The sequence below is a fragment of the Stegostoma tigrinum genome, chromosome 4 (assembly GCF_030684315.1).
Source record: "Stegostoma tigrinum isolate sSteTig4 chromosome 4, sSteTig4.hap1, whole genome shotgun sequence".
NCBI classification, from domain to species: domain Eukaryota; kingdom Metazoa; phylum Chordata; class Chondrichthyes; order Orectolobiformes; family Stegostomatidae; genus Stegostoma; species Stegostoma tigrinum.
Window position 1 is genome coordinate 130,347,625 of NC_081357.1, and position 23,516 is coordinate 130,371,140.

The 23,516-nt window shown below is 41.4% G+C and overlaps 1 protein-coding gene across 11 annotated transcripts in view; it reads right to left on the reverse strand.

The window, feature by feature from the left end:
* dtnba (dystrobrevin, beta a) overlaps positions 1–23,516 on the reverse strand; it is a 537,031-nt gene that overhangs the window by 13,391 nt on the left and 500,124 nt on the right. For 7 of the 11 annotated variants that reach the window (XM_048530760.2, XM_048530769.2, XM_048530766.2 and 4 more), the window contains one exon: positions 4,131–4,190. The exons of 2 other annotated variants lie outside the window; for them this stretch is intronic. In XM_048530760.2, coding sequence (XP_048386717.1) covers positions 4,131–4,190 — 60 coding nt within the window. The remainder of the gene's footprint in view (positions 1–4,130; positions 4,191–23,516) is intronic. 2 more of the 11 variants (XM_048530768.2, XM_048530759.2) reach the window with 1 other exon arrangement.

Consider the following 23,516-nt stretch of genomic DNA (forward strand, 5'->3'; position numbering starts at 1 on the left):
CTAATTGGAATTACGCAAAGAGGAAACTGAAATGAGTTGATGTATGGCCATGGGGTAAAATGGGGAGACGGTTCCCTAGGGAACAAATGCGAGAAAATAAAGGGGGAGAGTGGGCCCATTTCCTAGAGGCAGAGCCATCAGACTAGAAATGGAATATTAGCTGTGGCAAAGAGAAACTTTGATTGGGAACCCATAGAGGCAATTACTGGATTCTTGGCTCATAAAAATGTGATGATTCTAAGTAAATTGACTAAGGCTGGGATCCATGAAGTGCACCAGATGAGTATTAGGAATTAGTGGGATAAACAGCTGTCAGGAAAGAGGAGAAAGGATTGGCAATTTTGTATAATTGTTGCCTTGATATGTGTCAGTCAGGCAAATCCGAGTGAGCCAGGCTGACTCAGGAAAAAGAACAACTGGAGCAGATAGATCAAGCGATAAATGGTTGAAAGAGGTCAGAGCAGAATTTAGAGGTTAGGAGCTGAACTTAATGTAACAGCACAGCACATCTAGTCTTTGAATGCAAACAGTACTGTTGCTGAGTAACAGCAGCTCCAATAAAAGCTGAAACAGGAGATGTATGATGCCAGATAATGTGTTAAGAGAACCAGGTGAAGGACTTCACAAGGAAATTCAGATGTTCGGTCTTTAAGGGAAACAGGCTGAGCAGAAGGTACTGGTGACTGCTCAGACAAGACAAGACAAGGTCCCCCTTTCAACTTGTGATTCTGATCACAAAGAACATTCTGTATCTCACACTCCAACCAAACCACAAGCCATGTTGGAACATCAGAAAAAAATCTGGATTTGAAGAAAATGGCTACGAAAAAGTAATAATAAATGTTGGAATATAAACCATAAAAGGCTTGGTTTGTATATTTTCATTGTGCACGATTCTTTTCTGCTTAAATATGACTTCCAATACAGTCTGCAAGTCATTCAACTAAATGTTAACCCTCTGTGATCTGCTCTTGTGTATTGTTTTTTCTTGGGTGTTGGATGTTGTTTAATACATATTTGCATGTTGGTGGAGATTTTAAACCAGTTGAAAGTTTATAGTTCTTCCTTTCTGGATTTTCCGATATAGGGATACATCTAGATGTGGAAGCGATAATTGAGTGTGCTTGTCACTTTTGTATCTATATAAAGAAACTGTGTTGAGATTTTATTTCATTCTTTCAATTTTCCAGGATAAAAGAAACAAGTTAGAAACAGCGAGCCTGGCGCCTGTGGTGGGGAAGCTCTTGGAGGATAAAATATCTGCAAACTTACTAATCATACGGATAATGATGGGATAGTGTAGGGGGAGGGGCTTAGATTAGTTCACAGGTCAGTGCAACATTGAGGGCCGAAGGGCCTGTTCTGCGCTGTATTGTTCTATGTTCTATCTGCACATTTGGAAGAAAATGCACAAGTTAGTGACAGGCAGCATGATTTAATATAGTCAAGGTCATGTTTCACCAACCTAACTGATTTTTTTGAAGGGGTGACAAAGATAACTGATGAAGGAAGAGCTGTGGATGTGGTTTATCTGGACTCTCGTAAGGCATTTGAGAAAGTTCCACACAGCAGATCAGTCAACAAACTAAAATCACATGGGATTCAGGGTAGGTTGGCCAGATGGATACAAAACTGGCTTGGTCTTGGAAGACAGAGGGTAGTGGTGGAAGGGTGTTTTTCAGAATGGAGACCGGTAACTTGTCATGTTCCACAGGGGCCTGTCTTAGATCCTCTGTTGTTTGTCGCATATATAAACGATCAGGAGGAAAATGTGGGTGATCTGATTAGTAAGTTTGCAGATGACATGAAGATAGGTGGAGTTGCTGATAGTGCCGATGATTGTGAAAGGATACAACAGGAAATAGATAGATTGGTGACTTGGGCAAAGAAATGGCTGATGGAGTTTAATCAGGAAAAATGCAAAGTGATGCATTTTGGAGGAGCGAACTTAAGTGTGAATTGTAATGTAAATGGCAGACCCTTAGGAACATTCACATTCAGATGGGGCTGGGCGTGTAGGTCCACAGTTCCCTAACAGTAGCAATGCAGGTGGCCAAGGTAAACAAGAAGGCATTTGGCATGTTTGCCTTCATCGGCTAGGGGATGGAATACAAGAGTTGGCAAACCATGGTGCAGCTCTATAAAACCCTTGTCAGCCAGCATTTGGAGTATTGTGTGCAATTTTGGTCGCCAAGCTACCAGAAGGAAGTGGAAGCTTTGGAGAGAGTGCAGAGAAGGTTCACGAGGATGTTGCCTGGTTTCAAGCTTGAATTGGCTATGAAGAAAGGTGAAAAGTCTAGAATTGTTTTCACGGACAGGCGGAGCTGAGAGGGGACCTGATAGAGGTGTGCAAAATTATGAGATCATAGATAGGATGGAATATCAGAGGCTTTTTCCCAGGTTTGAAATTTCAATTACAAGCGGGCAGGTTCAAGGAGAGAGGGGAAAAGTTTAAGTGATAATAAAATGTGAGGCTGGATGAACACAGCAGGCCAAGCAGCATCTCAGGAGCACAAAAGCTGACGTTTCGGGCCTAGACCCTTCATCAGAGAGGGGGATGGGGAGAGGGAACTGGAATAAATAGGGAGAGAGGGGGAGGCGGACCGAAGATGGAGAGTAAAGAAGATAGGTGGAGAGAGTATAGGTGGGGAGGTAGGGAGGGGATAGGTCAGTCCAGGGAAAACGGACAGGTCAAGGAGGTGGGATGAGGTTAGTAGGTAGATGGGGGTGCGAACAAGGGAGTCAAGGGCGTTCTCGATCACTGCGGGGGGAAAGTTGCGGTCCTTGAAGAACTTGGACATCTGGGATGTGCGGGAGTGGAATGTCTTATCGTGGGAGCAGATGCGGCGGAGGCGGAGGAATTGGGAATAGGGGATGGAATTTTTGCAGGAGGGTGGGTGGGAGGAGGTGTATTCTAGGTAACGCCCTTGACCGCGTCTCCCGTATTTCCTGCAACACATCCCTCACACCCCGCCCCCGCCACAACCGCCCTAAGAGGATCCCCCTCGTTCTCACACACCACCCTACCAACCTCCGGATACAACGCATCATCCTCCGACACTTTCGCCATTTAAAATCCGACCCCACCACCCAAGACATTTTTCCATCCCCACCCCTGTCTGCTTTCCTCTCTGATGAAGGGTCTAGGCCCGAAATGTCAGCTTTTGTGCTCCTGAGATGCTGCTTGGCCTGCTGTGTTCATCCAGCCTCACATTTTATTATCTTGGAATTCTCCAGCATCTGCAGTTCCCATTATCTCTGATAAAAGTTTAAGTGAGAAGTGCAAGAAAACTTTTTCATGCAGAGAGTGGTAGGAGCCTGGAATGCATTGCCAGAGGATGTGATGGAAGCAGGCACATTGGCAACATTTAAGAGGCATCTGGATGGTTACATGAATAGGCAGGGAATAGAGGGATATGAACCAAATAAGGCAGAAGGTTAGTTTTTTCATTTAGTTAGGGCATAATGATCGGCACAGTCTGGAGGGCCTGTTCCTGTGCCAATCTCTTTTGTTTCTTTTATTTGTTCTTTTTGCAAAAAGCAAATTAATTAAATAATTGTTAGGGATTTGTATTCTGTCCCTTTAAGGAGCCACCTGTGAAAAGTGATGCCCTTTTTTTGTTTGGAATTAGAATGTTAAAGGTATTATTGTGAGAATTCACCACTTGTTCAGCTTTAATTACTGTTATCTGAAAGCCAAATAAGGAAGGAAAAATTAGGACAATTATTGTAATACAATTGTGCTGCAAAATCCTGTTTTGGGTTCAGTTTGAAAATATTTTAGAAAGAAACTTAATTATTAAAGAATGAATTAATATCTCTTTGTACATCCCTATGGCTCTACATCTGGTAGAAAATAGACTCAAACACTTAAGCCATTGCCTTGTGCATTTGTGTTTCACAAGAGGTGTGAAACTGTCTGGATGGCATTTTTGTGGTGATATTTCTAAAGTCAGTTTTAACTAACCAATCCAGGCATTATCCTTCTTTCTGTGCCAGTGCCTGCTATTAGAGCAGACTAACTTCATTTATCCAATGTCAACATTTCCACGCAGCAAGTTAATAAAAAAAATTAAAGCAAACTTTGTGGAAAATCCCCAAGACAGACCAATTTTGTTTAATACACTCACTCCTTTCTTTTCCATTCTGCAGTTTCCCTGCTTCTTCCTCATCCTCACACCCTTCGTCTGCTGAAAGAAAAGAGGGGCCAGTAAGTGACAGTTCTCTGTGATTGATGTCAATTACTGATACAGTGCAAATAACCCCGCTCCATTCGACTGAACTACTGGCCTACTGATCAAACACAACAGCAAACCTTATCCTTCTTCAAGTATATCCTGTATTGAGAAATTCTGTAGTTGCTTCCTATATATCATTATAATTGACAAGGAATTAAGCTTTCAAGCCAGTGGTAAGCATCACTCAAAGTAAAATTTCCTTTTCTGTATAGCTAGGTTGCAATAGTGATTTTAAAAGAACACCTTCCCACAATGTAATTTCATTCTAAAGGGTTACACACATGACAGGGCTTGTTCACCAATCCACTTAATCACATTTTTACAGTAATAAATAGCATGGACAGTATGGGATGTCAAGATTGTACTAGAAAGTGCAAGACCAAGAAACATTCATTCCAAAGACATTGGTTTATTCCACTTTTAATAAGTTCCTCTGACTGGTATCCATCAAGCCCTGTGGCCATCATCAGCAACATTGTACTCCACCATATCTGTAATCTCAATGGTCTATCATATCCCCAATCTACTATTACTGTCAAGCTAAATGACCATCTCTGATTCAATGAGGAGTATAGGAGAGCAACACCAGATTTGGTTAAAAATGAAGTTCTAGAACCAGGCGTCACAGGTTAAGATACAGGGGGGATATTTAGAATCTGTACAATGTGGAAAGAGTCTATTTGGCCTATTGGGTCCTCAATGACCCTCTGAAGAGCATCCCACCCAAATCCAACACCTCGCCCTATCCCCATAATCCTGAACACTATGGGCAATTTCCCATGGCCAATACACCTTAACCTGCGCACCTTTGGACTGTGGGAGGGAACTGGAGAACCCAGAGGAAACCCACGCAGACATGGGGAGAATGTGCAAACGTCACACCGATGGTCGCCTGAGACTGGAATCAAACCCGGGGCCCTGGTGCTGCGAGGCTGCAGTGCTAACCATTGAGCCACTGTGCAACGCAAAGCAGACTGGGGTGGGGAGAAATATCTTCACCCAGAGACTGATCCTGTGGAATTTTCTACCACAGAAAGTGAGTGCGGCCAGAGCATTATATGATTTCAAGAAGGACTTTGATATAGTTCTTAGGGCTAAAGACGTCAAAGAGTATGGGGAGAAAATGGGACTGAATTGGAGGATCAGCCATGATCCTGGTGCAATGGAGCAGCTTTAAAGGGCTGAATGGCCTATTCCTGCTCTTATTTTCTAGTTTTCCAAATGCCAATTTGGTGTAGTGACACCACAGGACTGGATTTTGGCCAAACCATGGAAACAAGATGTGAAAGATGCTGCTCAGTGATTCCACAACAAATCGATCAGATCAAAATTCTGTCGTTCAGTCACATCAGTGAATAGTGGAGGGGGCTGTATGGACGATCTTCAGCAATAGCAGTTTCCTGGAGGCCAAGGCAAAAACAGGGCAAAAATGTTCACAACTAACTTCAGAAAGAAATGCTGAGCAGATGATCCATTTCAAGCTTCTGATGCCAACAGGAGTCACTTTTATCCTGTGGTTTGAACTCAGCATCTTTTTCCATCTTTGTGAACATGGCTGTAGTGAGGTCTGGAGCTATCACAGAAGCCAGGATTCAAGTCAATTGCATTCACTCTAATCATGTACTGAGTTCACTGGGTATGGTTCCCAAAAACATACCTGTGAGGTGGTGATCACACGCTCCAGAGCTAGCCATGCGCCTTACATAAATCATTTTTCAACATTAAGAAAACTGGTACCTACCCAGGAACGTGAAAAGATGCCTCAGTATTTCTGACTACTAAAAACAAAAAGCACAGGTACGATCTAGGCAATTACTGCTTCATCAGTTTCTTTTCGATCATCAGCAAAGTGATGGAAGGTGTCATCGACCGTGCTAACAAATGGCACTCTCTCAGCACAACCTGCACACTGACAGTCAGATTGGATTCTGCTAGGATCACTCACCTCCTGGCCTTAATACGGCCTTGTTCCAAACATGAACTAGACAAATGAATTCAGAAGTTGAAGGGGCAGTCTGACTGACTGTGGTATCAAGCTGTCCTGGTGAAATGTAAATAAATGGGAATCAGAATGAAAACTCTCCACTGGCTACAGTCATACCAAACTGAAAAGGAGATGGCATGGTTGTAAGAGGTCACACATCTCAAACACTGAGCAAATTCCTCAGGGGAAGTATTTTCTCGTCAACCTGCTCAGAGATGCTATTGCACATTTCTGGAATAGGTGGGACTTGAGCCCAGGCCTTCTGGGTAAGAGGGAGGGGCACCACCACTGCACCAAAGGAGACCTCAGGTAAGTCAGGGTAGTTACCTATGTTTAACCATCTTTAACTGCTTTAACAATGACATTCCTTCTATCACTGCTGATCGTACAGTATTCAGTTCCATTTCAACCTCCTCGATAATGAAGCAGTCTGTGACTTCAAGTAGCTAGTTCATACTCTATTTTTGATTGGCAAATGGCAAATGACATTTTCATTTCACAAATGGTAGGAAATAACTGTCTCCGACAAGATAGGATCCAAAAACATTCTTTGATATTTGTTGGCATTATCATTGATGAATCAAACCCTAAACATCGTTAGAGTCATCACCAAACAGAGACTTAATTAGACCAACTGCATAAATTCTGTCATTTTAAAAAGTCTGAGGCTGGGAATTCCATTGTGAATAATCAACATCCCCCACTGCCAAAAGTCTGTCCATCATCTGCAAGTCACAAGTTAGGGGTGTGATGGAATACTCTCCACTGCCCTTGATGACAGCAATTCAAAAAACTCGCCAGCATCCAGGGCAAAGCATCCTTTTGGACTAGCACCCCACCCATTGCTCTAATAGTTCACTCACTTCACTACTGGCACACCACACTGCTAGGGTTTACCAAGTTTATGATGCACTGCAGTAATCCACAAAGGATTCATTAAGAGCATCTACCAAATTCATCACCTCTAATATCTAGGAGGATAGGGGAAATAGGCACATTCCACTACCGTTTCTCAGGATCCTCCAATCACACAACAGCCTGAACTGGAAATAAACTGCCATTTCATCATTTTGCCCAGATAAAATTCCTGGAACTTCTTCCTAACCGCATCTCTACCAGACTGAATGCAACAATTTGAGATGGCAGTTCATCATCACCTTCACAAGGGAAATTCAGATTGGACAATAAATGGTGGCATTGCCAAATAAGACAAAAACTTGAGATGATTGGAATTGGTGGGGAGTGTGGATTTGAGGTCACAATCAGACCAGAGATGATCTTATTGAATTGCTGAGGCAGATGGGGGGCTGAATTGTCTTCCTCAGTCTTGATGTCTGTAGGTCCCTGGAGAATGGGTGGGGATGTGGTGTTGAAGGGGTGGTATTTTGGGAAGGAGTGTGGCTACTTCCAGCAAGTAGTGGCTAGCCATTTAGGGCAAGGTATAAAACCCAATTTGAGGCCTGCTGTGAGAAGCTGACCTCAGACCCTTAGAGATCCAGCTGCCTCTTCTACAAAGGGAACCTGCATCTTTCAACAATCCCACTCTCTCTTTCCCCCTCAGAAAAGCAAGCTTCTGCTCAGTGCTGGAGAGCTTCCCATTTACCTTCTGGCTTGAGGCACCCACCAGTCATCCTTAATCACATGGTAATCCACGATGTGGCCACTGATTGGCCAATTTGGATATGGCTGTTACCCACATAGCGCAGATTTCTGACTCCCATTTATGGAGGCAATGGAGTAGTAGTGTTAGCACTGGACTAATGATCCAGAGACCCTGGTAACATTCTGGAGACGATAAATATCAAGCTGAAACATGAAATATTGACTTCCTTCTCCTCAGATGCTGTCTGACCTGCTGTGCTTTTCCAGCTCCTTGTTTGTTGACTCTAGTTACCAGTATCTGCAGCTCTTACTGTCTCCATAACATTCTGGGGACCTGGGGTTGAATTCTATCATGGCAGATGGCCTACATGTGACTCCAGACCCACAGCAATGTGGTTCACTCTTAAGGGCAATTAGGGATGGGCAACAAATGATGGCCTGGCTATTGAGGCCCTCATCCCATGAAAGATAAAAAAAAGTCAATCTGATAGTGCTTTCTCAATGCCTGGAGAAAAAGCCCTGCCCTTCTTCAGAAAACCATTGACCCTGCAACAGCTGTATTTAAATTGACTTCAAATTTTTAATATTGTATGAGAGACAGATTTCTAACCATTACTTAGTGCAACAGCAAAAATAAAGTCAAAACCAAAACATGACCTGTACAAAACTGTTTCAGCTTTTGAAACAGTGATCACGTGAAAGTTACCTTAAGAACACACCAGTGTGGAAAATATGCTGTAACTGATTTATATGGCGTGCACAATTTTAATCTCCTTCATCGAACTGCTTGACTAAATCTCTCAGGTTCTACACAAGCAAATAAATTTATTACTTGGGTGGTGGCCAGGTTGGAAAAGCCATGTAATATTAGATAAATGACTGGTAACCCAAGTCACCAAACCAAACTCTGCTTCTAATTAAAGCTGCCAGTTTCCCTTTTCGAATTCCGCTCAGCTGCAGTTCAGAAACAGCGAAAACATTAATCTACAATGAACGATAAACTAGTGCGCGATCACGTCATACAACATTTTAATATTGACTGCCAACAGTCACACTGCTGCATAATTTATTTTCTATTATATGCGTGTGTGATAAATTTACAATTTATCAAGAATAGCAAATACTTAATAACATTCTTTAGTCATGCAACACATGTATTTTAATAATTGTTGTCTTTAATTTCAACACAGTGATTACTGCAAGATTTCATACATACAATTGCATAGTTTCTCTTGTCACAAGGCCAATGGCACAGTGCAGAGTGTGTCTGATTACGGATTAGAAGATTATAGGTTTGATTCACTCTTTCCATGGCTGTGGTCCTAACCCTTCATCAGATTTCTCAAAAATAATTCTATATATATATATAAATATATATACAAATATATATTCTTTAAAAAGTGCTGATATGGATACCATTTTTAGAGGATTGCAAACATATGACATGGATTTAGAATGCTTACAGTGAAACGTTCTCTGTACATTTAAATGCAGGATTAAGATCATAAGGTAAATGAGCAGAGTTAGCCTATTTGGCCCATCAGATCTTCTCTGCCATTCAACCATGGCTGATATGTCTCTCAACCCCACTCTCCTGCCTTCTCCCTGTAACCCCTGATCCTCTTACTAATCACTGTCTCAAATAACCTCAATGACTTGTCCTCCACAGCCTTTTGTGGCAATGAGTTCCACAGATTAAACACCCTCTGGCTGAAGAAATTCCTCCTCATCTCAGTTCTAAAGGGCCATCCATTTACCCTGAGTCTGTGTCCTGTGGTCTGGGTCTCCGCTACTAATGGAAACATTTTGTCCACGTACACTCTATCTAGGCCTCTCAGTATTCTGTAAGTTTCAATCAAATCTTCCCTCATCCTTCTAACCTCCAAACAGTACAGACCCAGAGTCCTCAATCACTCCTCATGTAACACATGCTTCATCCTTGGGATCATTCTTGCAAACCTCCTCTGGTCCCCCTAAAACTCCAGCACATCCTTCTTTTGATAAACGGCCCAGAACTGCTCACAATATTCCAAATGCAGTCTGAGCAGAACCTAATACAGCCTCGGCTGTACTCCCCTGCTATTGCATTATTGTCATTGAATTCTGTTTAAATTATACAGATATTTTCAAACACCTCTCTACTACTGGCAGCTTTCAGCTAGGGACATTCCTAAGTTTCATCTTGTAGTATTTTATTAATCCAAGAGGGAAAAAGGAAATTGTTGCCAAGTTTCAACAGGGCACGTAGAAATTGCTGTTCTGAAAATTACTTATTCTACAGCAGTTTTATTCTTGCTGCCAACATACAGTCAAAACATCATTAGATAATTGAAATATATTTAAATGTGAACATCTGGTCATTAAATAGGATATGCAATGTTCCCCACTATTATTTCACTAATCAAGGATGATCAATGGTCTCGCTTCAGAGGTTATTAATTCATTTGGTCCTGAGAAAGCTTTCATGTCTGTACATTTAACTGGAGATCCATACACCATGAGAGAATGTTTGATCACGTTGATTTTCAAACTGTATGAGAAATCTACTTGTAAAAGGAATGGTAATCGCCTACAATCCTGACTAAAGGTTCAACCCAAGATGTCAATTCATCAGTTCTCTTCACAGAAGCTGTCTGATCTGCTGAGCACTTCCAGCATTCTGTTTACCTTCAACACTGTGATCAATCCCATTCTAGTTTTATTGCTTTAACAAAGTTTAGCATCAAAATCTTGCTGCCCTGCAATTTCAATATATTATTTTGTCTGCAAAACAAACTGGACTATTATCTTTAGTTTGCATATATATGGTGTGAATCTTGTAGATGGTACACATTGCTGCTACTGAGCATCGGTGATGAAGGGAGTGGATGCTTGTGGATGTGGTGCCAATCAAGCGGCTGCTTTGTCCTGGATGGTGTCAAGCTTGGGTGTTGTTGGGGCTGCACTCATCCAGGCAAGTGGGGAGTATTTCATCACACTCCTGACTTGTGCGGTTGCAAATAATACAAGTTTAAGTTTTCAGGAGGATCTGCCTACTTGCAATATGTTTTTTTAATCAGGAACATTAAACAAAAGTGCAAGAAGGTAGCTTAAATGATAAAAATCCTCTATTATTTAAGAAGAATTTAGATGATTCGTGTGTCAAAGCTATCAGATTATACTTCCACTGTAATATAAAATATCTACATTGAAGAGAGTTAAATAAATACATCCCCACTTGCTTCCATGGGTTTAATAAGAAAGTTGTTCATTCTTGAGCTCAGACATCCTTCCCTTTGGAAACAAAGCCCTTCTCATTCATCTCTCCTCTTGGACCAAGTGCAAATAATTATTTTGGCATACATTACTATTTCTTTGCAGCTGTGACATTATTCCCTCATGATACTTCCCAATGACATCAAACAGCATTTGGCATTGAGCTACGTCGGAGGTGTCAGGGTAGGTGACCAGAGGTACGCTTTAAGGAGTACCTCTAAAGGAAGAGAGGTAGTACAGGTTAGAGCATGTATTTCTAATCTCACAGCCAAAACCGCTGAAACCTTCACTACCAGTGCTTTCCCAATCTGAAGTTGCTGGAAAAGCTCAGCAGGTCTGGCAGCATCTGTGAAGAAAAATCAGAATCAATGTTTTGGGTCAGTTGACCCTTCCTGAGAACTCCCTTCTCAAAGAGAATGAGGGATGGGCAATCAGGTCCAGTTTAGTAGCAATGCCCCTATCCCACACAAGAAAAAAAGAGAGATCTGTTGCAATGCAGATCCAATCTTCCCAACATGATGTATTGAATGTAAAACGATCTGATTGATTTGGTAATGTGTTATTTGTTTATTATTATTTTCATCTTGTCAATTATTTTCTTCTAGTATCTTCTCCTTGCTGGAATCTAATCACACAGGAGTGAAGAACATTATTATTAGTGCTAATTACAATTATTATCAAAGTGTGAGCCTTAAATAACAGAAACTATTTCACCCTGGGAGCTCTCAGCAATCACCTTTCCTATACGTGTTCTTCCAGGTGGTATTACAAGATCACTGTTAGGACAGGGAATAGTTCCTACACGTTCACAGCAAGTTTGGGAGATTTAAGCTGGAATCATTCCAAGTCTGCCCAGGTCAGTTATTCACTGAGATATATCGTGAATGTGCAGAACCTGTGTCCTGTAACAGGCAACAGAGTAAACTGTAACACACATTTTTGCTCGTAACTCAATATTCAACTTGGTTGAAAGAGAGTGTGGGGCTCAGTGGAAGGTAGGGAATTATTTACTCCATATATAAACTTTCTTTTCAGATATGAAACCCAATATCAGTCAGGCTGGGAACTGCAACAGTCACTGCATCATTTCAGTATTGTCAACTTCCTTGTACCCTTCCTGAACCAGGACCATCACTTGGAGGTGGAGCAGAAAGACACAGGGTTGTCAGGGCATGGTAAAGGGAGTACAGAACCCCAGTGGTAAATCATGGTGAAAGCAAATCAAACCAGGGCTACTGAGAATAGGATGTAAATTTGAAGGAAGAACAAAACTAAAGAGAGTGAGAAAATTAAAATAGTAGAAATACAAGACACAGGAAAGGCAATGAAGCAGGAAATACAAAATTAAATAAAAATTGCAAGTTGAATATTTGGGAACATTCTGGAGTATGCTAGCACGCTGCTATGCACACAGGTCAGAGCTCCATGCAGGACAAAATAAAATAGCTGTTCATAAGTACGAGGAAATGTTCACTTGTTGGATCTTTAAAATTAAAATTAATGCTGATATACCCCTCTGTGTTACCTTATTTGTATGAGCATCTGTTAATCATGGGTTGCCAGTACTGAGCAAATACAGGAAGAGGAAAAGTAAATTGAAAAATAAAGGTCGAGGCTCAAGAGAAATCGGGAAATGCAACAACAGCAACAAAAAAAAACACAGAACAAAAGAAAACAAAAACAAATCAGTGAGCTTCCTCAGCAATAATTTCCAGTCTGTTCGAGGGAAACCAGATTCTGTTGGAAGGAAATCACTCATCAAGGCCGGTACCTTTTCAGCTGCTTGCTGATATGGATGGATGAAAAGTCAGTGATGGTTTTCAGCGCCAAATTGTTAATTAGAGGAAATTAACTAATAAATTCACTGGACCTACGATTTGGAAACAGAAAATGTTTAGTTTCTCATGCATATGAAGTGAGATAAATGTATTGGCTAGGGTGGGTTCCTTCTTGTTTGTATTCGATGCTTGCAACATGGTTCCTATGTTATCAGTGTAACCAGGGCAAGAGTTCAGTGGACTTGAAGCACGTACTTTCATGAAAGCAACTTGGGATTCTGAAGGTTTTCTGTTTCTGTGCTAGTTTCAAAAAATACTGAACCAGAACCAGGACAACTCATAAAACTGGCCATGACCCCAGGATGAGTTCATCATGGCTGGGAGTTTGCCCTATTTGTACTAATTTCCAGATCATGAGGAGGCTCCTAAAATTAAGCTGGTTCATTTTCAAAAGCATTTGAATGATTGTTCTGTTAACTTTTTGAGAAACTGACTGCCTTACCTGAACCTAACCAGATAATATTTCTGTATATTTTTATAGAAGTAACACTCAGTTCTGTAAATTGGATTAATCACAGGTGGGAAAACTTATAGAGATTTAATATGTTTCTTTGTGGTGGACCCACTTTCAAATATATAAATCAATCTTTACTGGGCTACTGCTTATAAATACATCACGGAATATTTTCAAAGCAATTTTCTTTCTTAAGAAAGTATATTTTAAAGTAGTCCTTGTTTGCAATGGCTGAAAGCACACATAAAATGCCAAATCCAGTTAGGAGGGTAAAATTATGAGGCTTTTAAAGTAGCCAATTTTATTCATCAGATAGTCATCGATACAGATCTCAGATAAGCCATCTGAAAAGACCTTTATTGTAGAGTGCACTTCAAATTAATATTATCAAACACAGAGGCCTGGGCCTTGCAGTTGAAATGTTCCTAAAACAGTCAGTATTTAGAGTCACAGAGTCATAGTCATAGAGGTTTACAGCATGGAAACAGGCCCTTTGGTCCAACCTGTCCGTGCTGCCCAGTTTTAACAATTAAACTAGTCACATTTGTTTGCATTTGATTCATATCTCTCTATACCTATCTCATCCAAATACTTGTCTAAATGTTTCTTAAATGGTGAAAGAACTTCTTTCCACTACTCCCTCCGGCAGCCCATTCCAGACACTCACCACCCTGTGTGTGAAAAATTGCTCCTCTGGACCCTATTGTATCTCTCCCCTCTCACTTTAAACCTATGCCCTTTAGCTTTAGACTGCACTATCCTGGGGAAAAACTGTTGACTTTATACCTCATCTATGCCTCTCTTGCTTTTACCAACCTTGATAAGGTCACCCCTCAGTCTCCTATGCCCCATGGAATAAAGTCCCAGTCTGCCCAACCTCTCCTTATAACTCAAACTTTCCTGTCCAGGTAGCATCCTTCTAAATCTTTTCTACCCTCTATCTACATTAATAATATCCGTTCTATAGTAGGGCAACCAGAACTGAAAGCAGTATTCCAGATGTAGTCTCACCAACATCTTGTGCAGTTGCAACAAGATGTCCCAACTTCTGTACTCAAAGCCTCGACTGATGAAAGCAAATATGCCAAAAGCCTTCTTCACTGCCCTGTCTACCTGTGACTCCTCTTCCAAGGAGCTATGTACCTGTACCTCTAGACCTCTTTGTTAAATGGCACTGCCCATGATCCTACCATTGACTGTGTAAGTCCTGCCCTGGCTTGCCTTACCAAAGTACAACACTTTGCATTTATCTAAATTAAACTTCATCTGCCACTCTCAGCCCACTGACCCAGTTTATCAAGGACTTCAAAAGCTGACGTTTCGGGCCTAGACCCTTCATCAGAGGGTCTGATGAAGGGTCTAGGCCCGAAACGTCAGCTTTTGTGCTCCTGAGATGCTGCTTGGCCTGCTGTGTTCATCCAGCTCCACACTTTTGTTATCTTGGATTCTCCAGCATCTGCAGTTCCCATTGTCACTTGTCAAGGACTTGTTGCATTCCCAGATAACCTTCTTCACTGTTCACTATACCAATCTTGGTGTCATCTGTAAACTTACAAACAACACGCCCTAAATTCTCATCCAAATAATTTATATAAATGATGAATAACAGTGGACCCAGCACTGTTCACCGTGGCAACAGCTGGTTACAGGCCTCCAGCCAGTAAGAAAACCCTCTACCACCACAGTCCATTTTCTATCGTCAAACCAATTTGTATCCAATTGTTTAATTCTCCTTAGATACCGCGAGATTTAATCTTACTCTACAATGCACCGTGGTACCTTGTCAAAGGCCTTGCTAAAGTCCTTTAAAAAAATCTACTGCACCATCCTCATCTACTTCTTAGTCACGCCTTCAAAAAGCTCAACCAAATTTGTAACATACAATTACCCACTCATAAAGCCATGCTGATAATCCTAAATGAGTCTTTGCCTCTCCAAATGCCTGGAGATCCTGTCTCAGAGTCCTCTCTAAAATTTTTCCACCACACATGAGGCTGACCAGTCTGTGGTCCCCAGGCATTTCCCTGCAGCCTTTCTTAAATAATGGCACAACAACAGCCACCCTCCAAACTTCGGGCACTTCACCTGTGCCTCTTGATAATACAAATATCTCCACTAGGGGCCCTGCAATTTACCCCCTAGTCTCCCACAAAGCCCTGGGATACGCTTCATCAGGTCGTGCCGATTTACCTACCTTAGCGTGTTTTAAGACTTCCAGCACCTCCTCTTCTGTAATGTGGACTCTCTTCAAGTCATTACTATTTATTTCTCCAAGTTACCTGGCATCAATGCCTTTCTCAACAGTAAATACTGATGAGGAACAATAATTTAGTCAGCATGGATTTGTGTGCGTGGGAAGTCATGTCTGGCAAATCTTTTAGAGTTATTCAAACGGGTAACCAAGAGAATAGACGAGGTAGGGCAGTGGATGTTGTCTATATGGACTTTAGTAAGGCCTTTGACAGGGTCTCTCATGGCAGGCTATTCATGAAGGTTAGGTTGCATGGGACCAGGGAGATCTACTAATTGGATTCAAAATTGGCTGAATGGTAGGAAGCAGAGGGTGATGGTATAAGTTGTTGCTGAGACTGCACTTGGAGTATTGGGTACAGTTTTGGTCACCCTGTTATAGGAAAGACATAGTCAAACTGGAAAGTGTGCAAAGAAGATTTACAAAGATGTTGCCAGGACTGAGTTACAGTGAGAGGTTGGCCAGGTCAGGACTTTATTCCACGGAAAGTAGGAGATTGCGGGGAGACCTTACTGAGGTGTATAAAATCATGAGGGGCATAGATAGGATGAATGCATTTAGATTAGATTCCCTACAGTGTGGAAACAGGCCCTTCGAACCAACAAGTCCACACCGCCCCTTGAAGCAACCCACCCAGACCCATCCCCCCTATAATCCACACACCCCTGAATGCTACGGGCAATTTAGCATGGCTGATCCACCTAGCCTGCACATCTTTGGATTGCGGGAGGAAACCGGAGCACCCGGAGGAAACCCACGCAGACACGGGGAGAATGTGCAAACTCCACACAGACAGTCACCCGAGGCTGGAATTGAACCCGGGTCCCTGGCGCTGTGAGGCTGCAGTGCTAACCATTGAGCCACCGGGCTGCCCTAGTCTTTTTCCCAGGGAGGGGGAACTGAAAAACATAGGACATAGTTTTAAGATGTTAGGGGAAAAATTTACTAAGAACCTGAGGAGCAACCTCTTCAGGCAGACAGTGACGTGTATATGGAATGGGCTGCCAGGGAAAGTGGTTGAGGCAGGTACAATAGCAACATTAAAAAAAATTTGTATGGGTACATGGATGGGAAAGAGGGATATGGACCAAATGCGGGCAATTGGAACTAGCTGAGGGGACACCATCATCAGCACGGACCAGTTTGGGCCGAAGGGCCTGTTACCATCTATATTGCCCTATGATTGTATTACTTTATCTCACCCACCTCTTGTTGTTTTGTATATAGATGTCCTTGTTGATTTTTTTGGGGCAGCACAGCAGCTCAGTGGTTAGCACTGCTGCCTCACATCACCAGGGACCAGGGTTCAATTCCACCCTCAGGTGATTTTCTGTGTGGAGTTTGCAAATTCTCCCTGTGTCTGTGTGGGTTTTCTCCAGGTGCTCCGGTTTCCTCCCACAGTCCAAAGATGTGCAGGTTTGGTGAATTGGCCATGCTAAATTGCTCATAGTGTTCAGGGATGTGTAGATTTAGGGGAATTTAGGGTGGGATACTCTGAGGATTGGTGTGGACTTGTTGGACTGAAGGGCCTGTTTCCACACTGTACAGATTCTAAGATATTTAAGAGACACAATTCTCTCCCTAGTTACTCTTTTGTCCTTCATGTACTTATATAATCTCTTTGGATTCTCCATTACCTTATGTGCCAAAGCCATCTTGTGTGTCCTTTAAACCCTCCTGGTTCCTCTCTTAAGTGTACTCTGACATCCGCTACAGTTCTGAAGGAATTCACTTGAGTCTCTACATGTCATATGCCTCCTGCTTTTTCTTCATCTCGATAACTCTATTCCTGCTAGTCTTACCCTTCACTCTAATAGTAACATGCTGGTCCTGAACCCTCATTCACTCAATTTTGAAAGCCTCCCACTTACCAGATGGTCCTTTGTCTGCAAACAGCCTCCCTCAATCAACTTTTGAAAGTTCCTAACTAGGACCATCAAAATTGGCCCTGTCCCAATTGAGAACTTTAACATGTGGACCAGACCTATCCTTTTCCACTGCTATTTTAAAACTAATGGAATTGCAGTCTTTGCCCCCTGCTTCTGTCACTTGCCCTGTCATACTTCCCAGGAGGAGGTCAAGCTTTATCCCTTCTCCACTAGGGGTGTCTACTTTCTGCAGGAGAAATTCTTCCTGAACACATGTAACATCATTTCTCTCTATCCAAGCCCTTAACACTATGGCAGTCCATATGGCTGTTGCTATCAATGAGAGGCCAACAACAATTTCTGGTGTGCCTGCACACAGTTAAATGCAAATCTTACACTTCCCATTACAATAACTTTCAAAGAAGTGTATACGATTTCAGCATCCATAGAAGTGATTGTGTCTTATTTCTTGGCTCCTGTCTATGAGAATACCTCAATACAGTTGGTCACTTCAACATCTTGAAGATTATCATTGATCAGAAACTCAACTGGACTCACCACATAAACACAGTGGCTACAGGAGCAGTTAGAAGCTAGGAATTTTGCAGTGAGTAGCCAAACTCCTGATTCCCCAAGGTCTATCCACCATTTACAAGGCACAAGTCGGGAGTGTGATGGAATACTCCCCACTTGTCTGGATGTGTGCAGCCCCTACAGCACTTAAGAAGCTTGAGACCATCCAGGACAAATCAGTCCACATCCACAAGCCTCCCCTCCCTCCACCACCGATGCTCAGTAGCAGCAGTGTGTACTATCTACAAGATACATCGCAGAAATTCACCAAAGATCCTCAGACACCACCTTCCAAACTCACGAGCACTTCCTTCCATAAATACAAGACCAATGGATACATGGGAGGATCACCACCTTCAAGATCCCCTCCAAGCTAGTCACCATCCTGACTTGGAAATATATGGCTGTTCCTTTATTGCTGCTGGGTCAAAATCCTGGAACTCCCTCTCAGAGGGCAATGTGGGTTGACCTACAGTGTTTGGACTGCAGTGGTTCAAGAAGGCAGCTCATCACCACTTTCTCAAGGGTAAACAGGCCAATAAATTCTGGCCCAGCCAGCAATGTCCATGTACCACAAATGAATTTTTAAAAAAACTTACTGATGTTGGTAATGTCATTGCCATTGGATGTCTGGAGATCTATCCGATTTGCCACTCGGCTCAAATTAATGTTAGGACTGGGGAAATTTTTGCGACAGAAGTTGCTAGATTGTTGAGATCAACCGATTAAAGCCTGCCCAACTTACCAGGAGAAGCTCCTTCTATTGTACATTCACTTTGGTGACTCTGGTCAGTTGCTGATAGGTTGGGAAACAGGTTTCACAGCTGGAAATTCAGGATTCAGCGTCAAACCACTTCAGAGTTAGTTTAATGAGCTCAACAACTGATTAATTTGCCATCCAGCATATCGGAGGTGATTCCTCACTATCTTTCAGTGCCAAGCCAGGGAAAACTGAGGGGAAGTGGCATCGCATTGTTATCACTATTTGATGTCAATAGTCAGGACATTCCCATCCAGCTCTCTCCTAGATCTGTCTGCACTGGCTGGAAAGCTAAGTGCTGAAGGTGTACAATCTAAATTACATTGTTAAGTCCAAAGAGTAATCAAGAATAGAAATATAAAGAAGTTATCAATAAGTGGACAACATCATTAAAAGAGAAGGAGCAAGAGGAAAGGAGGGGAGACAGGGATGTGAATGGATGAATGGGAAATAAGTCAGCTGCAGCCTCTGCATCTTAAAACTAATTAGCCATGAAGAGAGGTTGGTGGAACAGTTTATGACATGCATAGTACTATACTCTGCCAAAGCTTTCAAATGTCAAAGGCAATGAGAGATGATTCATTGAATGGCTTAATAGCAAAGTTCAGGGATGCACCTGTCAAAAATATACTGATGATTACGACCCATCTGTTTGCACAGTTTGTTATAATACTCCCTGAATTTAAATAACTGTTATTTTGTTATTTAAGATATCCCACAATTAAAGTGTCGGCTCAGCACAGCGGTAACATTCTTGCCTTGAAGTCAGAAGGTCACAGGTTGAAGCCCCGCTGCAGGAGTTCGGCACACCATTTCGGTTCTTAAAAAGGAACTTCTCCATTATTGAATATTTCCTAATTAACAACACCGACTTGACTCAAAACTACCGTACTGGCTGTGAAGCACTTTAGACCATCCCAAGATTCTATTAGGTGACACATAAAGATGTTTTGATTGTGATATTAAACTGTGTATGTGATGATCTATTTATGCAGACTGAAAAAAGTCCTGTAGCTCTAATTCAAAACACTAAGGGAAATTTTTTAACCAACACAACATGGAGCATTGTTATTTCTAGGACCATACTATATACAAGTTAGCTCTCACGTCTAGCAACCAAGCAAGTGACAACACTTCAAAAATCACATCAGATTAGCTGCAACATCTTTTGGAATATCCTGAGGATGTGAAAAGATGCTATGTTGACACATGTTCACTTGTGCACGACCTGTATGAATCCAATGTTCTGATGACAATTTTTTTTTGACTGAATCTAAATCTTGAGCCCTTTGTCTAAAGAAATTAAGAAGAACCCAACATGAACAATGAGACAGTGCTATGTTAAAGGATATACATTTCCAGGAACTTAGAAAATGATCTAGAAATCCCAAAATGTGTATCTGGGAAATTTTAATTCAGCTAGTGAAACAAATTTGGAATAAAAACCTAATTTCCATGCTGATCATGTAACTACTGAATTGTCATATAAAGGAAAAGTATTTAGTGCACTAATGTTCCTTTCCTGGACCTTTCCATGATGTTAAACCTACAGCAATCTCATTGACTTTGCAGCGACATCTGAAAAGGTTCAGTGAACCAACATCTTCTCAAGGACAACCAGGGTTGAGAAATAAATGCTGATCTTTTTCTTTCAATTCTTTGATGGAATATTAATGTCACTGGCAATGTCAACATTTGTTGCCTTTCCTAAACAGCCTTAAACCGAGAGGTTCGCTAAGCTGTTTCAGAAGACAATTGTGAGTTAGTCACATTGCTGCAAATCTAGAGTCACATGTAAGATGGCAGATTCCTTCCACAAAGGACACTACCGAACTAGGACAGTTTTTTTTAACAAAAGTTGATAACAGTTTCATGGTGGCCATTACTGGGCTAGCTTTTAATTCCAGTTAATTTCATTAACTGAATTTAAATTCTGCCAGCAATCGCAACAAGATTTGAACCCATGATCCCAGATCATCAACCCAAAGTTTTTTCATTTACTCATGGGATGAGAGCATCGCTGGTGAGGTCAGTAGTTATTGCCAACCTCTAATTGCCCAGAAGGAGTTAAGAATCAATGACATTACTCTGAATTTAGAGTTACATGCAGGCCGGACGAAGTAAGTAAGTCAGTTTTCCTCCCCTATAGGTCATTAGTAGACATGTATGAGACATTAATGTCTCTAGCTTACTAGTGTAGAGACATTACCAATATGGAGAGGCCAAAGTTAACGTAGACTCCTTGGTGAACAAGGCCAGAGAAGTAACACTGGTGAAGCAGTAAATGACTGAGTCATTGCATAAATACTTTCCATCAGGTTTTACTGTAGAATACACTAAAAACATCCCAAAATATTAAATAATCTCAGGTCTAAAGTGAAAGTTTAGGAAATTAACAAGAATTATTATCAGATAAAAATACTTCAGGGAAATTAATGAGGCTACAGGCAGGTATGTCTCCTGGACATGTTGGATTGCATCATGGGATGTTAAAGGAAAGTAGCCACGGAGGTAGTGGATGCACTGGTCATAATCTTCCAATGATCCTTAGATTCTGGAAAAGTAACAGGATCGGAAAACTGCCATTATAACACCTCAATTTAAAAAAGGGAGGGAGATTAAAAAACAGGTACCTAAAGGTCAGTTAGCTTAGTGTCTGTTTTAGGGAAAATGTGAGAGTCTATTATAAAGCAAGTAATAGCACAGCATTCAGCAACTTAGCATAACCAGAGTCTGCATGGCTTCAAGAAGGGGAATTCATGTTTGACAAACTTATTACAGTTCTCTGAGGAGGCAACAAGAGAATAGATAAATGGTAACCAGTAGATGTAATATATTTGGATTTCCAAACAGAATTTGAACAGTTATTGTACATGTGTGTACCAAATAAGATAAGAGCCCATGGTGTTGGGGATAATATTCTAGCATGGACAGACAGTTTGCTAACTAATAGAAGACAGAGAGTTGGGATAAAATAGACATTTTCAGGATAGCAACCTGTAACTAGTGGACTGGCACAAAGATCAGTGCTGGGGCCATAATTATTTATGATATCTGCAAATGTAAATGTACTGTTGGCAAGTTTGCAGATGACACAAAAACAGATGGGAGTCAAGTGGGTAGAATGACATAAAGAGTCAACAGGGGAATACAGACAGGTTAAGTGAGTGGCAGAAACTTTGCAGATAGAAAAATCTGAAGAAGGGTCTAGGCCCAAAACATCAGCTTTCCTGCTCCTCTGATGCTGCTTGGCCTGCTGCGTTCATCCAGCTCTACCTTGTTACCTCAGGTGTAAAAATGGCAGGTTATGTATGCACTTTGGTAGATGAGTTGAATATTATTTCAATGGCTGCAGAAAGCTACATCACAAAGGCATTTAGGGATCCTTCTGCATGAATGGTAAAAAAGCTAACATCCAAGTTCAGTGGGTAACAGGAAAGGAAAATACACTGTTGGCCTGTATTTCAAAGTGAATGGAGTATAAAAATAGGGAGGTCTTGCTAAAATGATAGAAGCTACTAGTTAGAACACAGCTGGAATACTGTATACAGTTCTGGCACCCTTACCTAAGGAAAGTCCTGGTGACATTGGAAGTGGTCCGGAGAAGATTCACTAGATTGATCCTGGGAATCAAGGGATTTTCCTATGCGGAGAGGTTGAGTGGATTGAGGGGTCTGTACTTACTGAAGTTGAGAAGAACATCAGTGAAACATAAAATTTTTAAGTGCTTGTTAGTGTAGATGCAGAGAGGTTACTTCCTCTTCATTGGAATGTTTATGACCAGTGGGTATAATCTCAAAGTAAGGGGTCACCCATTTAATACAGAGCTGCAGAGCATGATGAATCTTTTCTCCAGAGGGTTTTGGAGGCTGAGCCATTACATTTTTAATCAGTGAGGGAATTAAGGGGTTTGGGTGAAAGGTAAGAAAGTGGAGTTGAAGATTATCGGATCAGCAATGATCTCGTTGAATGGTAGATGGGCCAAATAGCTACTTCTGCTCCTGTACCCTGTGGTTTTATTGTCTTGTTGTCATCAACTGACCTTGCCAGCAATACCCACACTTCCTCGATAAAAGAAAAAATGATAATTTAAAAAATCAAGGGTATTTTTCAGTCAGAAGTCTGCCAGATTTGCCAATAGAACAGTGTGTATATTTTAATAATTTTTAGTTCTGTGTAGAAACAAGACGACAGACAGATCTAAAGGCCAAACATCAGCTGGATACAATGGAACAAAAAAAACATGCTACTCTCAAGAGGTTTCCATCTCACTGAAAACTGAGTAAATATAAATATCAAGCCAATAGGAATGTTGGATATGTATCCTGAAAGATTTTGCAATCACCTAGCAACCTGATGTCACTCTATTCATACAGATTATATTTTTGGATTTGGAAGCTGGATAAAAATGGAATCAGCTGCTAACAACATTCAGAACAGATCTGCATCAAAAACAACAGAAAGAGAGCAGCCTGATCATTATTACTGACAATATTCAAAATGGGTTTAAATGGGATCACTTTGGCTGCAGCCTCTAATGGTGCCTAATTAGTGTGACTGAAACATCACCTGCAAAATGTGACAAACTCACTGAATGATTAATTAACTTTAGGAATATGGAGGTAACAAATATTGGAAGTAGCACACTTGAAGTGTTATCAAATGAGCAACAAAATCACGTGAGTCGTGTTGG